General features: G+C 43.5%; 1 protein-coding gene across 1 annotated transcript in view; it reads left to right on the top strand.

Moving 5' to 3' along the window:
• TRABD2B (TraB domain containing 2B) overlaps positions 1-19,735 on the top strand; it is a 267,512-nt gene that overhangs the window by 151,254 nt on the left and 96,523 nt on the right. The window contains exon 4 of the mRNA XM_032118096.1: positions 8,673-8,847. Coding sequence (XP_031973987.1) covers positions 8,673-8,847 — 175 coding nt within the window. The remainder of the gene's footprint in view (positions 1-8,672; positions 8,848-19,735) is intronic.

The following is a 19,735-nucleotide window of genomic DNA, read 5'->3' as shown; positions in this document are numbered from 1 at the left end:
ATCGGTCAGGTATCTCCGGTGTAAACTGGTTGAGCTCTCTGATGGTGACTTCAAACCTGGATCTTCTGTCCTCTGAGGGAGCTGGTACTGATAAACCCATAGGCTTACAGAGTTCCACCAGCCTGGATGCAAAGAAATCCATTTCAAGGGTAACTTAATCTGAATTATTCCTTATTTTTCTCCTCTCTGGTCCTTATTCAATTTCTAAGCGCTTTCTTGGAGATGTTCTCCATCTTTTCATCTGGCAGCAGACCTCTTAAGTAACCCCACCTTAAAGAAAATTAAAATCAGTTCAAAAGCTATCATCCAGTTTGTTTGAGATGCCAGCATAACTAGAAAGCTGGTTGGACTGGGAGAAGCCTGGATTTCTTCTAGGGCCAAACGGGAAGGCAGAGCCACCTCTGCAATGCACTCCCTCGAGTGCCAGCTCTGGAGGTGCCGTGTCCAGCCCAGCTGCCGTTGTGTTACAAACCAGATTTCTGCTCCTTGCTAAGTTATGTGATACTGTGCAAATCATGTATTTCGGACCAGACTCGCCTAGAGTTAAACTAATATTGCAAACTTCACATACACATTCAGGCTTTTCCTAGAATCTCACTAGACGGGGATGGAAAGAAACTCATTGAAGAGCCCTGAACAATGCATATCCAAGACAACCAAACCTGAGTTGGTACCCACTACTAACCAGCTGTTCTCCCACTGTGAAACAGAAGACAAAATGAAAAATACCTTAGGAAAAAGAATTGCATTTCTTTAATAAACCAACCCCAAACCCAAACCTTCTGGCCCCCAGTCTTTTCAGTTTATTGCCCTGCTTTGCCCTTTGATCAGTATCTTTACTTGGGTGTCATGGCAATATAATAGGTGATGGTTTTAGTGTCAGAACAGAAAAAAAATATTCTTTGTCAAAGAAAAGAAAGCATTTGGACGGGAAATAGAAAAACTTGAACTTTTCCATATGTTTGCAAGCTCATGAAAGCTGGCCTCAAAAAAAATCCCAATGTTAAAAGGGTTTTAAGTGTGGCAAGAGTATCATTAGGTTGTTAAGATTTACCCTCCCCTCTGAAACCCAGACCTTCATTTGCATCCACTGCAGGCTTGTCATCCTTAGTCAATTAATGAGCAGGTCCCTGTAATCTGGTCCTAAATATACACCACATAGTTGGGTGAAGCTTGCAGAAAGGGGGCTGGGATCATTGTTCTGACTGTGTTTTGTTAAGACTTCTTTAATCAAAACATTCATTCAGATAGAGAGGCCTGCTGCATATTTTGGCATCGCGACCAAGGGGAGCAGGGACGAGGTTGGGGTGGGGAGCGAGGCCTTGGAGGAGGGGTTGGTGTTGCTTGCTTCTTTTTCTCTTTTTTTTCCCAAGTGCTTGGAAAGCAGCTATTTAACTGGTGTGGAAAAACAAATAGAAAACATACATGGAGGTCATGACTTCTCAGGGATTTGCTGAAAGTCTTTTTTAACAGGGATGGAAGTATCACCGCCCAAGCTGTGTGTGAGTGTGTGAGATGCACAGCCCATCCCTGTGGCCTTTCTGCCTTTTTTTTTTTTTTAAAAACATGTTTTCTTTCGGCCCAAATGGACGGAGAAGGTGGAACTAGGCAGGACACACAGCTGTTGTTTGGCCAGGTGCCACCTGGAAGAGCAGCCCTGGCAGTATGGGTTTGGTGCTCCCAGGGAGGGTCTCCACGCAGGTGCAGCGGAGGCTGAAACTGCAGATACAGGAGTGTCCAAGGGCTGCAGCCCACCCTGTCTGCAGGCAACTTCACACTCAGGCCAGCAATGACTCCTACAGCTTTTGTGTCACCTGCAGAGCTGGTTTTTAAAAGTATCATGCACTGTCCATAGAGGCTTCACTGGCATTCAGCCTGCTTTTCCCCTCCACATCTTCTCCTATACGTAATTTCCCTGCATTTACAAGTTTAGATGCTCCAGTGATTCCTAGACCTGAGGTAGCCAGTTTGGAACTCAAAGACCTTTGTTTTCACACTCCAGTTGGCACACTGAGGGGTATCCCACCAGCTTTAAATCAGAGAGTCCAATTACAGAAATCCCACTGACATGAACTGTGATGTAACTGCAATGTCTGTAGACCATGAGCAGTGCTGGGAGGTGGGCAGGGATTAGCTCATGGCCAGAAGTGGCTCCCCAGAGTTTGTCGCAAGACATGTTCTTGCTTGTGTTCTTCACTTCCCTTCAAGCAAAAAGTATTTTTGCCCTATTTTCCTGCTCCAACTCTGGAAAAGGGAAAGGAGTGATGGAACTGAACTTCACTCTGAAGATGAAAAACTCCTTTTACAGTCCACTCAGACTTGTAATATATTACTTAAATTTTGGTGCTTAAAAGAAAGCCATAATGGGTTAATCACATGCTCAAACGAGACACTTCTCCTTCCTGGTTCCCCTTTTCCATAACAAGCTAGAAGTTTATCTTCTTGGCAACTTTGGGCTTTGGGTTAAATCAGTTTAACCCGACACTCCCTCCCCTCCTTGGCCGTTGCTGGTCTCCCTCATGATGGAAACTTGGGAGTGCTGGAGGAAAACCAGTTGAGTTGGCAGCATCTCTTGCTTTGTGACAGCCACGTCCTCCTTGTGGAGATACTTGTTCTCACAGCCCATTCACTTTGCACTGTTCCAGTCCTTCCTATCAGAGGCTGCAGTAAGAGGATATTGCTCTCCCCAATGCCAGAAGGGTCCATAAATCAGAGGAAAACAGGTGTCTTCCAAGTCCAGAGCGGTATATTGTGCAGCCCTGCAGTAAAAGCCACAATTCCTTGTCAAGGCTGGTTAAAAGGAGGGTATCCTCCCTTCATAAAGGAATGATAACTCGAGCTCAGATGTCAGCCTCTGACCCAAGAAGGCCTGGTGTGAATTTAGGGCTGTTTGGTTTGCTGGAGGAGCCAGCGGGTTTTGGGATACTGTTCTGGCCCCCATAAGCTGCCTGACAGCTCTTGAGATCCTTATCTTTCACAAGGCTGTCAACTGTATAAAGGTTCCTGACCTGCATGGTGCAGGGAAAATCCTTCAAAGCAGGATCCCTTACTTGTCTTCTGGCCTCTGCCCACGTAAAGCTCATAAACCAGAAGACTAATAAAGAGAACCCAATCTTTATCGTGTTTTAAAGAAATTAATGTAGTTGTCCCAATCTGGGAGCAACTCCCTGCTCACAACTGGAGATAAGGATTACAAAGCAGAGCCCTCCTGTCAGAGAAGGATGGATGGGGTTTGTATTGAGGTGCTGGACTGGAACTCTGGAAGCTGATGGCCAACTCTCTGCCTTGCCATAGTTGTCCCTTTTGACCCTGGGTGTGCCACCTGCTGTTTTCTCTATTTAGCCTATGAACACTCTGGGGAGAGAAGGAGAAATAAGGAAGTAAGGCATTTTCATTATTAAGAGATCCCCTGCAGCTGGTAGTGATGGTGCTGTTCTTGCAGCAGTCTGGAGTTTGGATATTTCACAGGAGATGAGGCTGGAAATCCTTGAGTCATCTGCTGATTAGGACAGTAGGAGAGAGCAGTCTCAAAAGCCAAGAGGATCGACCAAGATATAGGAAGATAATAGCTGGAGAGGTTTTAGGATCACTGTCTCGTTCATGGCAAGGGTTGGCTTGCCATTTCCCTACCTCAGCTTTCTCTTCTCCATCTGCAAGTAGAATTAGGGTTGAAGATCATCTCTCTCTGCCCACATGCAGCGGAGGAAAGGCATGCAGCTCTTTATTCCAGTGTTGGTACTCTTGAGTTTTGATTGACATAATGCTACAATTTGAATGCACATTCCAGAAATACACTCTCATCACTGGAACAGAACAAGGCTAAGCAAGGTTATCAGAGGATTGGGAAATGTAGTGTATGGGAGTAGGAACGATAACACTGTTACTCCACATGTGATAGTGATTTGATACTGGACTGATTCTAGAGCAGTGGTGTAACCAATAAATCCAAAGGAGGAAAAAAACCCCATAAAGTTGATAGTGCTTATATGTGTCCAAAAAAATTATTTGCAGATAGATGTTCACAACTCTGGCATTGTGCCTCTGCCCAGAATATTTGTCCAAATATTAAAAAATAGTAAATAAAAAAAATGTACTTAAATGTAGTCCTGGGTCCGTGAATTTTCAGCTGAGCTTTGGCAGTAAGCCCTAAATGTGATAAAAGACTCTGCACCAATATATTTTGCTTTTCTCTTCTTTTTTTTTTTTTTTATATTTGTCTTTTCTTTCTCTCTGTCTCTACAGACAAAGCTGACAGCATAGCATAGATCTTGAGTTATGGCTGATGCATTTTTCCAAGCTGAAGTATCTTGTTAGCTCTTACGCTAATGATTGCAGCAGAATCCAAGCCTCTGTGGAAATTTATTGGAAGAGAGGTTACTGCTGAGCATCGTCTTGGACTTTCGATCTTCCTTTGGGTCCCTCCAGAGCTAGACTGAGCCAGTGCCTTGTATGTAACATCAAGGTAGAAAGTCTTGCTGTCCCCATTTTACAGATGGACCTTTGAGAGACAGGAGGAATAAAGCCAAATGCTTCAAAGACACTTAGTGGAGGTTAAGTGCTGAGTTTCCTTTGAAGGTTTAAACCCAAATGACATGCTTGTGATCATGTAAGAGATTTGTATCACCCACGGGAGCAGAACCATTTTTTCAGGGTAGTGTCATAACCACTCCACAATCCTTCCTCTTTCTTCTCCCTAAAGCTCCCACTGACTTCAAAGGTGAAGAATTATGGCCCGCATCCCACAGCACTGTGAGCTCAGACGTGTGTACAGAGCTTTATCCTCACTTATATTCCAGCAGGGATACTGACTCAAGTAAAACTACACAGACAGTGGGGAGGGGAAGAAATTTTTGCAAGGCTGGGATTTCTTTTTTATTCTCATAGTCCCTTCCTTTAACCTCAAAAGTTTAACTGAGAAGTGCAGAGTGTACCTAATGACTGAGTTTGGGGTCCATCTGTACTGTCCATAGGAGAACTGTAACCCAAAGAAAGCAGGAACAGAAAAAAGGAGGAGTGCTACCTTATTAAGTAAAACGAAATATTCTTTATACTGAACACCTCAATGAGATACATTATTAAGTTTCCACTAGAATTATATATGTATGAGTAGGTTGGGGTCTCAGAAAACTACACAGCTTGCAGAGACTGGGCATAGAGAATCTATTTATCTCTTGTCAGGGGTATCCAGTACAAGTGAGCACACCCCAGGTGATGTGTTTTTCTGCTGATCCAGCTGTTACTCTCCTAGTTGAACAGCAAAATTAGCAGTTTGGATTTTTCAACAGGCATACCATCCACTCCATTGTACATTTAAATACTGGTAGCAATATTCAGCTATTATTAGGAGATCAGTCCTTCACCCAATGGCACAGCAAATGTCTCATTCATTCACTCTCAGCTCAAAACCAACAGATACATATCATTAAAATGTTAAAATTAATTTTTTCACAGAATGGAAACAAAATAAAAGTAGAAGAGGGAAGGTGCATCCTTTTGGTGCATATTTAGGCCATCCTTTTAAAATAACAGGTCTTCTCTTTTCAAAAAAAAACCCCCAAACTTAAATTCTGGCTCCAGTTAACAGTTTCCTAATTGCGTGTGACTGTTTCTTGACTTCCTGATCCCTGTCTGGTTTAAGGGCTTCTTAAATCAACAGGAGCAGCTGTCTCCCTGAAGCCAGGCATGGTGTGTGTCACTGACTGTGGAAAGGACCTGGATACAGGGAGGAGCGGAGGTGATTAATGGGGCAAGTGTCACAGCTCAGAGTGTGGTTGCACTACTGTGTAAGGGCATACTTACTGCAGTCATTTATCTTCTGTCCTCTGCCACACACACGCAGAAACACACCTGCAGATTTTGGTTTTGCCAGGCATTAGAAATGCAGGAATGCACACAGTGCAGCAGGACCTGCAGCTGATGCTGTGCCTCTCTAGGTGATGCCTTCCTTTGTCTTATTCCTTGGGCAAGCCAAAGGAACATTGACAAAACCCAGTCCTTGGTTTTCAGTTTATCTCTCTGCCACTGGCAAACTTTTTCCCACAGAAGAGAAGGAAAGAAGGGGAGGGGGGACGAAAGGCAAGTAAATAGCTCTGGTTTGTGTACTGTACTTTAGGTTAGATAAAGAGAAGGAATAAACTGTAGGCTAAATGTTGGATGTAGGATTGCAAGTGATGGAGTTGCACAGGGAGATGAAAGGTGCTTCCTTTCTTGGCAAAGACCTTGTTGGTCTACGTCTACATACACCATCTGGTTTTGGGCTATCTGGAGCTCCATCATCAGTGGGATGCACAAAGCTGCTTGGTCCCCCAGCACTGCTGCTCCTGTTTAGTGTAGGAGCAGGTTGTGCTCACAGGCAAGGCTGTGCTTTGCTTTCCCCAAAGCATCTCAAGTGAAGGTCCCAGCCTTCAGTTCCCTTCAGCCAGAAGCAGGGAAGAAGAGACTTTCTTATGTGGGTGTTGAGCCTTCAGATGCTTCCAGAAAATGTCACCTTGCAGTTCAGTGCCTAAAGGCTTCCCTGACTCCTGCCTGAGAGCCCCAGTATAGAGATGCAAAGACTTGTGATATCTCCATGGACCGACTGATTTGCAGCTTTGCATTACAGAGGTTGCTGCAAGTGTAAAATGTCTACTCATTCCTCAGACTTTACTCCTACAATGTAAGTCTCTCCCACCTGGTTTTTCACCAGGAATGGAAGCCACTACGCCCTTCGCTGCGGTAGCCAGCAGCATTTTATCTCTCTGACACCGTCAGTCTGGTCCTGCATCCCTTTGAGACAAACACGTATTCTTGCCAGATGTGGAGGCAGCTTCCTTGGGTTTTCACAGGAAGCTGGTGTCTCCAATAGGTCTGACTTAATGGGACTTATTACTTGTTGAGTGCTGGCTCAGGGCTAAACTGAGAACAAGGTGCAAAGTACTTGCATGCTCTGAGGAGTTCACAAGTTACACTGGTGATGCCAAGCCATGCTGGAAAGCCTGGAGGAAGGAATGACTCAGGGTAATGCAACTGAACTCTTAAAGAAAGACATGCTGTGAGGAGCATGGTGATTTGGCAAAGCACGCTGAGAAGCAGTTTGGAAAATCAAAGGTCCATCTGGTCTGTGAGACCCAATAGGCTGGGCCAGGGTGCCTGAGATGGAGTGTTAGCTTCATCCCCTTGGGATGCCCTGGTTCAGGAGATGTGGTCCCTTTTTCTTTCTCACTCAACTGGGTACAGCCTTTGGTGTGAATCCAGAGCAAGGTGTAGACTTATCCTGCATAATGCATGGTGAGAAATCTCTTCTGCTTGGTCCCTCACATATATTAGGAGTGATGCAGATGGGGCTGCAATGAAAAAGCTTTAAGGAGAGTCACTGGGAAAATGCAAATCAGTTTTTCTCCCTAAGACTTGCTGAAAGCTTTTGGGGAGGCATTATGAGTGAAGAGGGTGGGAAAAGAAAAAAAAAAAAGTTGTGATAAAACCGTGTGGCCAAGTGGAATGGGAAGAGGTGGGCTGAAAAACAAAAACTAAAGGCAAGTTTTAGAAAATGAGCACAGGAATTTGGTATAGTAGAAAACCAGAGAAAGAATTAACCCAAGTAACAGAGTCACTGCACCAAGTATTTCAGCACAGCAAGTGAGGGATGGTCCCCTCATGGGCTGTGCATGCAATGTCATTACCACCGACTCAGATTAACACTGGAAATCCTGGCAGCTTTACATGTACCTGGGGACTCAGAAATCTGAATCTGGGGTTTGCAGCTTAAGCTGCTTTCCAGTGGTGAGGCACAGAAAATCACCAGAATGTGCCTGAGTCCTGTTAGCAGTCATCAAGCACTGCCCCCTTACAGCCCTTCTCTCTTCAGGGCACATGGGCTCCCAAACCTTCATGGTAGACCTGGGACCTTCACTGTGTCAAAACAAGTTGTTGTTCTAACAATCAGAGACTTTTGGCTTATCTGTCCATTACAGCTTGGATCTTGGCTCATTTCTGGGTCTGCTGCCCTGACCAAAGTCCTTGGGGTTTCAGCCTTTCTGCTGTGTCTGTGAACATCTCTCCTCACAAAAGCAGGGACTGAAAGAGCAGTTCTTGTGGAAGTCTCTTCCTCGGATATATCAGGAATGCTCCAGGGATTTATGTGTTGGAATGCATGGTTTTCTCTGGTGAGACGTAATAGCTTGTAAGGATTAGAGGCTTTACCCTGTGTGCATCTTTCTATGTCTGCATTTGCTATCCTTTCCTCTTTTTAAACTGTTAGGTTCATATACAAGCCAAATCCTACAGTCCTTACTCAGTTCATGGTGACCTCAGCTGAGAACAGATCACAGGAATTCGGTATTAAACAGCCAATGATTTTTTCTGAACAAGCAGAGAATAAAGGTCCAAGTAACTCACCCAAAGGTAATGCTTGAAACTACATTTTGATGAAGGGACAGAGAAAAATCAAAATGAACTAGTTTCCTTTAGTAAAATAGTAGTTTCACTTTAAAAAAAAAATATAATCCTTGGGAATTTTTTCTTTTCTTTTCTTTTTTTCTAGACTTCCTAACAACCTCCCATGCTCTGATCCTCTAGTGGATTTTTGTGGGGTAGTGATGCTCACGTGGCTTAAGTAAGGCTGAATTAAAACATGCAGTGTTCTGGGGGTACCTTAACCAATGCCACCTAAGCTATGGCCTCTCTCTCTGTTTCAGGTCCCAAACTTCATCAACACAACACTCCCACCCCACGAGCAGGTGACAGCTCAGGAAATAGACAGCTACTTCAGACAGGAGCTCATCTACAAGAGGAATGAGAGGATGGGGAGAAGAGTGATGTCACTTTTAAGGGAGAACAGAGACAAGAGCTTCTTCTTTGCCTTTGGAGCAGGTATGGCATGATTTTTCTGTTTTACTCAGTTACCATGATTGGAAGTAAAGTGTCTGGAGTGCTTAAGGTTTCTGGGCCTGTGGGAAGATTTCTCAGGAGGCTTCCCTTTGAAGCAGAAAGCCTTTTGTGTGTCTAGACCCACTTCTAAAATGGAGTGAGTAGTTGTAGGAGGTGGGTCTAGGTCCAGGCAGGCTGCACACAGGCTCCACTCACTGTGTTTTCCATCTGACTGTAGAAATGTGAAGCTGTAAGTATTCTTCATATTGTTGTGTTTGTTCCCTTCCCAGACCTGTGGGCTGCTTGGCCACAGGTGTAGGAGATGGTTTGAGTGCCTTTGAATTTGCAAGCCCAGGTGGCACAGGCAGGTGTGTGTGGCTCCAGGTGCTGGCCCAGGGTTTCAAACCTTCTGGGGTTGCTGCAGTTAGACCATCTCAATGGGTGACTGAGCTGCTTTGGTGGTGTTTCTGTACAGACTGGCTGGTTTGGGGCTTTGCACAAGGGCAGGAGTTGTGTGTGTAGCTAAATACCAGCATTATAAACCATGAAGTAAAACTCCAATGTGTCCCTCTGCCTGCTCAAGTGCTCTCCCTGAAATCTGCAGAACAAAGATGTCTGCAGTACTTCTATGAGCCTGCAACAGTACGTGCTAATGTCCTTTCTCTCCCTTTTTTATTTCTTTTCCCCTTCCTGATGGAATTCACATTTCTATGTGATAAGAGTATAAATAATAACCATTCAGGCCCCAGCTCAGCAGAATCCTGAGCACCAACTTAAGAGTCTCTTTGAGCTCCCTCGACTTCAAGGCAGCCTGAGATTGCTGTGTTGAGAACTGATCTCCTCCTCCTGCTCCCTCTCCTTGGCAATCTCTCATTTTTGACAGAACTTTGCTTCTCATCCCATGGCTCTCGCTATGAACTTTGGCAACAACTCACCTTTCGCTACTCACTTCAGTGGGAATTTTGATTAAAGACTGTGGGTTTTAGCAGAGACACGTGCATTTTGATGTATTTATTTTTTGAGTGTATCCGGACTGAATTTTCCCAAGCTTATTTAATCTCAGGCTTGGCTGATATTTCTGGCCAAGGAGTTTTGCTTAACTGTTTTTACAGTAGGAAAATATATCATGATGGCTCATAATTGGACAGGCATTCATAAAAACCAGCTTGTCTAACCCAAGGAGTGAGGTTTATCAGAGATTATCGAACATGATGGCTTAGATGTAGTTTCCAGTTTTGGAAATCCCTTACAGTACATAAATGGAGCTGAGAGGATAAACTGGGCATCACTGCCCACTTGTCCTGCTCTCCACATTTTTCCAGGGCATCAGCTACAGACCATGGCTTGAGACAGGATCTTGGACTAGGTGGGTCATGGATCCAAGCCACTGCAGCTGTTTGTTTGTGCTAATAACAGAAGGGAAATTAAGCCAATGGATACTAATTACACATTACATTCTTTAGAAAGGCACTTTTAACTTCTGGGAGGTTTGAGCTTTCCTTCCCTGTTCCCATCAGAGAGCACCTACCTGAAACTCCCAGGGAGCATCCCTTGGGAAAGCTGGCTCATAAAGAGCAAGTCTCATTTTGTCTTTTAGGCCCATTTCTGGTGATGTTGAAAACTGCCTTTGTTGCTGGGTTGTTTCGTTTCCCCAGCGCTGACCATGACAGGACAGAACAGACACACGCAGCCGGATTTATTGAAAACTGGGATGCGGGAGATGCTGAGGAAAGCTTTTTGTTTTGGGTTCTTTGTTCCAGCATCCCTTTGGCTTTTCTCACCAAATTGGGCCATCCCTGCAGGCTAGCCCTACTTTAAGTACAATTAATTCCTGCTTTCTTCTCTGGGATGTTTTTTTCTTCATGCAGCAAACACTGAGAAAATGACTAATTTTTTCAATGCCAAAACTTTTATGTGACTAAAGTGCAGGAAAGTTCATTTCCTCTTCTGATTCAAATGCAGGTTTTTTTTCCTGAAGGTTTTTTTGTTTCCTCTTTTCCTCCATGCACTGAATTAGAAGAGTGGCTTTTATTGATATATCTTTTATTTTGCATCCTTATATCTAGTTCCTGAATTTTAAGGGGTTTCTTTGGTATGTGCTTGGGTCATGAATTCAGATTGTTTTATAAAACCTTGAGGGTTTGGTTTTGCATTTTATAAAAGTAAAGGAAGTTTTTGATGAAAGTTGAGGCTTTCACATATTCCCATGAATTCTGAAGTGCAAAATTTTAGGAATGAACTTTTGGTTAGGATAGGCATGATAGAGTCTGCAGGAGTTTATTTGCTCCGAGAACAGTGCAATTTAAGGTTCTGCATCTCTAAGACTAACATGATGAAGGAGAAATAATTTGAAAAAGGAAATATTCTGGACAACGTACTTCAGAAGATACTGCCCTTTATGCCAAGCATGATCTCTGCATTAATACCTTAATTTTGAGGATATTGGAGCTAATGAATGAATAGTAATTAAATTAAATTATATATGTGTATTATGAATTGTTTTCCAAATTTCATAATCTCCATCATAGTTCCTGGGAAAGGAAGAATTGGATAAAACTGCACTGCCAAATAAAATAAGGAAAATAAGTATTTTCCTAAGTAAGAAAATAAGCCTGTTACGAGAAAAGCCCCTTGGAAACACTTCAACAAATGCAGTTTTACAGACCAGGGCTGCTCTAGGAGGGAGCCCCAAGCCATGCAGGATGATTCATATGGACTCAGAGGTATCCTGTAACTCCCAGGTATAACTGGAGCCAAGGGGCTGAGGAATAGGATCTTACCCAGAAAATAGCCCCCCTGAGGCAGAGCCCTGCCTGTTCCTTTGGTGGCCTCCCTGCAGGGAGCTGTACCTTGTGGATGCTGCTGTAGTGCAGTTTTACCTGGCTTTTGCACAGCTGCAAGCAGCCATTGAGGCTCTGTTACTTTCTTGGGGCATCATCCTCCGCTTATTTTAAGATCCCGGTGCCATGGATGGGTGCTTCTATAGCATCTAATAATGAACTCGTAGAATGAGCTTGGCTAAGGCAGAAGGCACCACGCAGGTGTCTTTGCAAATTACAGGCAGGTTTGGCTCCGTGTATCCTGCTCCATGACTGTAGAACCAAAAAGCCCCACAAAAAACCCCAAACAAATCCAGTGAGTGGCTTCAAATGAAAAACAAGATGATGGTATCCTGGCAGCCTGGTGGTGCAGCAGCCTGGTGCCATGGAGCTGGAGGATGCAGGTGTCTGCCAGCAGAAAGTGTGTGATGCCATGATGATTCTTTGCCTTTTCTTTTATATACATTTTCATAGCTTTTGTATTCTTAGTGGTTTTAGCCTGCATTCTTAGACTTGTTTGTCAAGCTGAGAGACTAAACATCTTAGAAGCTTCGTAGTTAGGGATCAGAATGCACCAGACACCACGGTCCTCTCCAGAACACATTCTGTAAACTGAGATAGAACCATCAAGGGGAAGTTTCCTTGGGGAGGGGGGCTGATTTGAGCCTCTCATTGGGGAATCTTTGATAGATATGCTGATTAGTAAGACCTATAATGTTATAGCAGAGCTTTTGTGGGTGTGCATTGCGGTGCGCATGGAGGTGCATTCCACCTGGACGTGGTGCACCTAAGGATCCTTAAAATAAATACAGAGGTAAAACCCCTTTTTCCCTTCTAACCGTGTTTGATTCTTGATTTTTAAGCACGGAAAGGAATCATGTGGGGTCAGAAACCCCTCCTGGGTTGAAACATGGCAGAGTGTAAAGCCCTGTTCCCACAATAAAAAATGCACTTTACCATCAGAAAAAAACATAGCTCACCCAGGTGGAGGGAGATGAGGCAGCCCCTCTGACCAGATCTAAATAATCTTCACGTAGGGACAGATTCCACAGCCTGGTCCCAGCAGATCTGGAGGTCAGGTCACCACTGGAAACACCTGCTCAACTCTCAGATGGAAGATGTGGCCACTGAACTGATTGGAATAGAGCAGGCAAATTGATTTAGTTGAGCAACTCTGCACGTTTATGGGCTGGTTATTACCTATTTTATACATAGATTTTCTCACTTCTTCATCCTGCCTTCCTGTTAAAAAGAAGGCCGATCAAAATCTTTCAGCTGATAGTTTTTCGGTAAAAAAATTGGGCGTTCGGGGAAAACAGAATTTTTCTGTTTTCTTCTGGAAAAACAAGTCCACTTTCTGCAGATGTCAGTCAAAATCCCAGGTGCTTGGGTGTCATTGTTCTCCTGTAAACTGGGATTCCCACTAAAAGTTTCACTATGTGCCATTTAGAGCTGTGCTGAAAGACCTTGTGGTGCTTCGTAGGAGAGCTGGTTCAGGGTCTGGCCTGTAACAGCACGAGGCTCTGAAACATCCAACAGACAAATCCTGGGGACAAAGGAGTGGGCAGGGGACAGGCATTTGAATATCCAAGCAAGCTGAGATAAAATAGTTTTTCATAGAGTGAAGCAAAGCTTTTTTTATGCTGTTGAAAGATGGGGGGTTTTTGTTCCAGTCAAAAGTATTAAAACAAAAAAAAAATTGCACAATTCTTAAAGGAGCTTTTCAGTTTTCTGTCGTTCTTAAAAATAAAAACTAGACTTTTCAATAGATTTCCCCCTTTTCTGCCTTCCATGACTTTACCCACTATTTAAATTTGTTGGAGTAATTCAGACTTTTAATTTATTCCTTTATAAAACACATAGAAGTGAAAATAGACATTTATTCTTTATACTTTAATTTCTTTCTCTTCTCCAAGAAAAATACAGGCTCTGGGTAAAAGGGACCCAGCTCTGTACCCAGTTCTGTAGTTTTTGTTCTTCTCCTGCCAGAGTTTACCGTGTTCAGACTTAATGTGAAAATCTCACCATACCTGTATTCACAGTAACTGTATCCTAGGAATGAAACAGCAGTTATTGTTTGTGCAGTTAAATGATATTTTTCATTTAATGGGCAGGGTAGCATTTCCCTTTGAATGAATAAAGGTAGCTAAAGAGAGTACTTCCAAGTAAAATCTGGGCATTTGCTTGGGTTTTGTGTTTTGAAAATCATGATGGTTTGCTTAGAATTATTGATCTGTAATAACAGTGAAGTGCCTTAGACCTCATTTATACAGACAATTTATAGAGGTCCTTTTATAGTCAAGAAAGAGACACACAGCCAAGAGCACACGGGCTGTTAAAAAGAGTTAATATTTTGGCAACTAAGACCATACACATGAAGTCAGTGTTTAAGAAAAAAACCACTCTGGTTTATTTCATTTTTATGGGCAAATAATTTTCAAGTAACACTTATGATAACAGATGGATAAATTTATGTCTGCAGTTAATTTGAACGATAATTTCCTTAGGATGTTTTACTTGTGTTTTTTTCTTTCTTTCTTTTATGAGAGCTGTCGGTTTTGTAGCTGAGAGCTGGATTTACTGCTTCAGACATTCAGATGCTGCTCCAGTTCACAATGTTTATTAGCAGCCAAATCAGTAGGCTTTGAAGCAGTGGGTTTTGTTTCTTAAAATAATAAATATATCATGGAGAATATTCTTTTATTGAGACAGAGTTGAAGTGCAAGTACCATAGCATCTCCCACAGCAAGAGGGGAAGCAAATTGTCTCTGGACCATGGTTCTGGGGTGGAGGAAAGCCCATGTTAAACCACCCCACCAGCCCCCACAGCATCTGAGAGGTCAGAGAGGACCCAACTGTTGTCTGTGATGTGGAGGAAGCCAGATTGCCCTCAGCTCCTGATGAAGCTGGTGATAACTGGGATCTGTTTGTGCAAAAGTCAGAGCACTCTTGCTCGTCTGCAGGCTTAGGTGGCTGAGTTTAGGTACATGTTTGTTGATTGATTAGGTTTAAATTTCTGAGATGTTCTTCAGGAAAATAAATACAGGCTCTGTTTTAAGTGTCTGTGTGCTGCCATAAAGCACAGGAATTCATCCCGGAGTAGGAACAGCAGTCGTAGAATATGATTTCCCTGCTCAGATCAGGTGAATACCCTGCCCATCCTGCAGAGTTCTCTCAGTCATCACTGGATGGGCAGCGTCAGCAGGAATGATTCTGATCATCATAAATTAGACTGTTAGCAGGAACTGTGGAATAGTTTGGGTTGAAAGAAACCTTTAAAAGTCATCTGATCCAAGCTCACAAACAGCAGTGTCACTTGCTTCCAAAGTAAATGTTCTCTGGTGGTTCTTCATAATGGGGCTCAGAAGCGGGTTGCACTCCATCTTCAGTAGGGAAAGAGAGAACTGTGCGACTTTCCAATAGGATGGGGCTGGTGTGAGAGCACTGTGGGAACAGATAATCTCCTCCTTGTAGTCCTCAGCTCCATCTGTTTCCCTGTTGTCCTCTGTGCAGAGGATTCCCAAGGGAATTTCAGCACGCGTCATTTGAGATACTTGATGTACCAAAGACAGAAGCAGGCTCACCCTTCACCTTCTGGAATCAGTAGGAGCGACAGACATCTCCCAGGTGACTCAGGTCTTGCATGGTCTTGAACACCACTGAGATGTTCTTATTTTTCTCTGAAAACTGAAGTGTGCCTGGGGAGATACCCAGATAATGTAGCTTGAACATGCTTCATCAACAGGTAACGGGGTGACCACAACTGAGCTGGAACATTATGGATGTTGAATTTGGGGGTGGGGAGTGGCCAGAGGAGAGGTGGCAGTGGTATTTTGTTGGAAAACCATATTTCTACTCAGTAGTTTGGAAAAGGAAAGGAAGTGATGGATACTCTGAGCAACTTAAACTCAACTAATTAAAATCCTGAGAGCCTTTGTGAAAGCCATTAGCACCTGCCACGGGATCTGGCACTGGGGTTCACATGTGTTACTTGGAAGTGTTTTTTCAGGAGGGAAGTGCCTTGAGGCCGCCGTCCAGCTGCACGCTGAGGGATGGGGGATTTACAGATGTTGAATATGCAGATAGCTGCTTTGCACTCCCGACTGAGGCAGTATTGAGTGCAAATCAGGCATCAAGTTGCACCACTGTTGTGTCACTGGGAACCAACTCATCAGAAATCTGGTCCTCTCTCCACCAGAATTGTGGAGCTCTTTACCATTTTCACTCTCCATCTCCAATCCTGTGTAGAACACAAAAGGGAAAAAAAGGAGGGGAAAAAAAGAAAAAAGAAAGTGCTTGCAGGCTGGAATATAAAGAGACTTTATCCCCCGGGTCAGGCGTTCTGATCCAACGCTGATTAGTGGTGCTACTGACATCACCAGCACAGTTCATCAACGGGTTCTCTCAGTGGAGCAAGAAGTTGGCGACCAGGAGATTGAACTTGGCCAGCCTACAAAAGAGAAGAAAAGGGTGAATTAACAGTTTGCAGATGCTAGAATTCCCCCTGCTCATGTTTATTTGGGCATCCAGATGCTTGTAGTGAGGTTAGCCTATTTTTGTGTATGGAGTTCTTTTACTATTAGTTTTTAAGGCAAAGTATCACTTTGCTTTTAGAAATAGACTTGCATGCTAATTTTGACCAAAACCATGCAACCGATTCATTTAAAAGTCTTCATTAAACAGGCAATGCCTGATTCTCTTTTCAGACACTCTGTTGTAAATCAGGAGATACTCCACTGGGGAAAAGCTTGTTCCAAGTGCAAATCCAGCCTGCAGCCTTTTAAAATAAAAATAAAAAAAAAATTTGAGGGAACATTTTTAAATGTACATTGATCTTGTATAATACAGGGGTTTGGAAGTCCCTGAATATTTGCTTTTCACCTGAAGCTTAAATCGGCAAAGAGCGCCTCAGTTAGGGAGGCCAAAATAAACCTGCCTGCACCACCTTTTTGTGAAAAGGCAACTTTGGTTCTGAAGGCTGACTCCTGTAATTCTGATTTGAGAAACTCTTGTTGTATAACAAGATATTAATTGTAGAAACACAGCGTGGCCTATGCAATGGCAAAAGCTGTCTTGAGGCTTCCGTCATCTGTACCAAGTAAGGCAAGACCCATAGCTGGTGAAAGAACAGATTCCAGTATTTGGGGTTGCAACTTCTTTTCTCTCCTGGTATGTCATCCCGTAAACTGTTGAGGGAAGCTGGACAAGCCCTGGACACTGGTGGTCTGGTGGAGAATTCATTGTGTTCAGCGGGGAGCCCAGCCTGGCTGCTGCCCACCTTTACTTTCATTGTTGCTCCACTGAAGGTGGGCGCAACCCCACATCCAGGTCTTTGTTTGCTAGTTGCAGATATTCAAGTAAATGCTGAAAGCAACTAAAATGGGCCTTGCAAGCTGCAGTGTGTACATTCACCATCTCTGGTGTGATTCTGCCCGTGACTAATGGGGAAAGTTGCCTGTGTGCTGTAGGATTTGGGTTTAAAGAAGCACATACATTAATGTCAGCTCCTCTGGGTCCCTGACATTTTCATATCATATTTATTATTATGCCTGTGCCAAGTTCTACTGTATAAGTCTAATTCTGCCTGCCTGTTCTCAAAGGAAAGAAAACTCTATTGGCCCCTCCTGTCCTATAATATAGGGATTTTGACTATGCCCTTACTGTATTTCTCTTCAACACTTGAGATGTAAAAAATATGGACATAATTTGGGAAATTTTCTCTTCGGAACCTAAGAACCATGAGAGGCTTAAGGACTCTGCTGAACAGGAATAGGCTTAAGCATGGGATAAAATACTTTTTCACCCCCACACATACGCAAGAGCTTGCTGTGGATCCACAGGCCACCCTGTAAGCTCTCAGGAGACCAGGCAGGGCTCCCATATAACTCTAGATTTCATAATGGGAGTGTTGAAATCAATATATGGATGCCAGACAACTCATCACTTCCCATCCCAAAACTCAGCTGAAAATTCCCATCCAGCTCTAACAGTGCTGTTGGGAAGATTTGAAAGGAGCAGTGTGGTGAGCCCAAGCCTGGCAGCCTTCCTCTAACATTGAGGTTTCCGTGTGATGCTCCTGTGAAAGGCAAATGGATTGCAAATGATCCAAGGATCTTGTCTCAGCTGGGATACCTTTCTGGGCTGCCTGCAATGATTAAAATGTCTCTGCACCCAAGTGTAGTTTTAGTCCCCCTGCTGTCTGGTGCTGTCCCAGAGCAGAAGGCAATCCAGTTACTCCATTTCCTTCCATTCAGAGCCTGTAGTGCAAGCAAAGATCCTTCAGTGGTGTTTCGAATTAATGCAAGTTGATGGGGTTGACCTGAGTTCACGTTCCTTTCTTCGGCCCCTCCTGCCTGGGTGCGTACTCTGGAGGAGGAGCAGGGATGTCCCAAGGCATCCTGGACCACCATAGCTGAATCCCCTGCAGCTCCACTCTTGGAGCCTCCAGCTGTTGGAGCAGAAGCTGGAAAGGGAATTTAGTAAAGCCAGGAATTTAGGAACCAGTTTGTACTGCTTGTGGTGTTGGTCTCTTAGAGGTTCAAGCCATTTCTGACCAGTTTCAGAGCCAAGCTGTAGAACTGCATATGGAGAAGAACCAGTGGTAGTCTTGGTGCCCTAGAAAGGCAGGGCACGACTGCTGGCTGGAGTCAGTTGTTTTGCAAAAGTGGATTTGAAACTGAAAGCTTTAGAAAGCCTGGCTGTAATTTATGTGGATTTCTTGAGGATTTTTACTGGTATGGAAACTGGGACTGGAAATCTCATTAAACTGGGCGTTCTTGTGAGAGTTTCAGGTTTTCTTAGTCATGGTTGTGCCAGGAATATCATCAGAGAAAACTTGCTGAGAAAGGATTTATGGATTTGGGATCAGATCCTATTCTCACTGAATTAATGGTAGTTCTGCAACTGACATCAAGGTGACTGGCATGTGCACCTGGATGAGGCATTATTTATTTGTCATTCCAGGTCTTTAATCTAGGCTGCTACTTTCACATCAATACCCTCTTTATAAGTCTATTAAATCCCAGTTCCATTGTTATTTTCTCTGGTAGATCAGAAGAGATGTGTCAAGGAAAAGAAAATGTATGCGCAGTATACCTCTGCCCAAAACCAATATTTAAACATCAGAAACGTAAAGTGAAGGTAGAATTACTTAGAGGGGCAGAAGGGAAATAATTAAAGCTCCAGCCAGCAAGACGAGATGTCGTAAACTTCAGTTATTCACCTCTCTTAGACATTCAAAACACAAACTCTGCCACCGTTCAGGCATTTTATAGAGGCCTGCAGAAAGCAACAGAGGTCTCTTGGACAAAATTGCTCTGGTGGCAACTGAAACTGGGCTCAAGCCCAAGTCCAATAGCTGAGCTGCCATCTGAAACTGGAAAACATTCGGGTTCGTGCCTGAATCTCAGCTCCCTCTCTGCTCTGTGTGGTAGAAACCCTGAATCTGGACTGAACTGATGGGGAGTGAGAAGAAACTTCAGTCTGTGGAAAAGTGTTGCTGTTTCAAATTGGTTTTTGAAAAGATTACTCACGAAACTGGAAAATATGGTAATTCTTGGCCTGACTTGGAGGTAGGCAAGCCCTTCTTCGTAGAGAAGTTTGCGAAAGAGTTGTGAACTGAAATACGGCAAAATGTGATTTCAGAACTACCAGGCTTTGCTCCCATCAACCTCCAGGCAGGCAGCGGGAAAGAAGAGGCAGGTGAATAAACAAAAAACCAGATAAATCCACCTTGGAACTTTTAGTTTGCAAGAGATGATCAGTGAGACCTACCAAATGCTTAGGTTTCGATAAACTGTTGCTCATCACCTGAAAATTACTCTGCCAGAGAATTTCCAAACACCTTTTTAATGTAAACACAACATTTTGGTGGAGTTCAGCTTTGGAACTCTCTGTCAGAAAAGTGAAATCTCCCATCATTTTCCTGGAATAATGTTGCAGGACTGAAACCTATGCGACTTGTATTTAAATTAATAACTTAAGCCTTTTCTAGTATTTTTCTGTACTTTATTATGGGAAATACCTTAAATACTGAGGTTTGCAAACTTTTTAAAATAGTATTTATGCACTGA

This window comes from Corvus moneduloides, chromosome 9 (assembly GCF_009650955.1).
Source record: "Corvus moneduloides isolate bCorMon1 chromosome 9, bCorMon1.pri, whole genome shotgun sequence".
NCBI classification, from domain to species: Eukaryota; Metazoa; Chordata; class Aves; order Passeriformes; family Corvidae; genus Corvus; species Corvus moneduloides.
The sequence above is the reverse complement of the archived record's forward strand: the minus strand, read 5'-3'. Positions and strand labels throughout refer to the sequence as shown.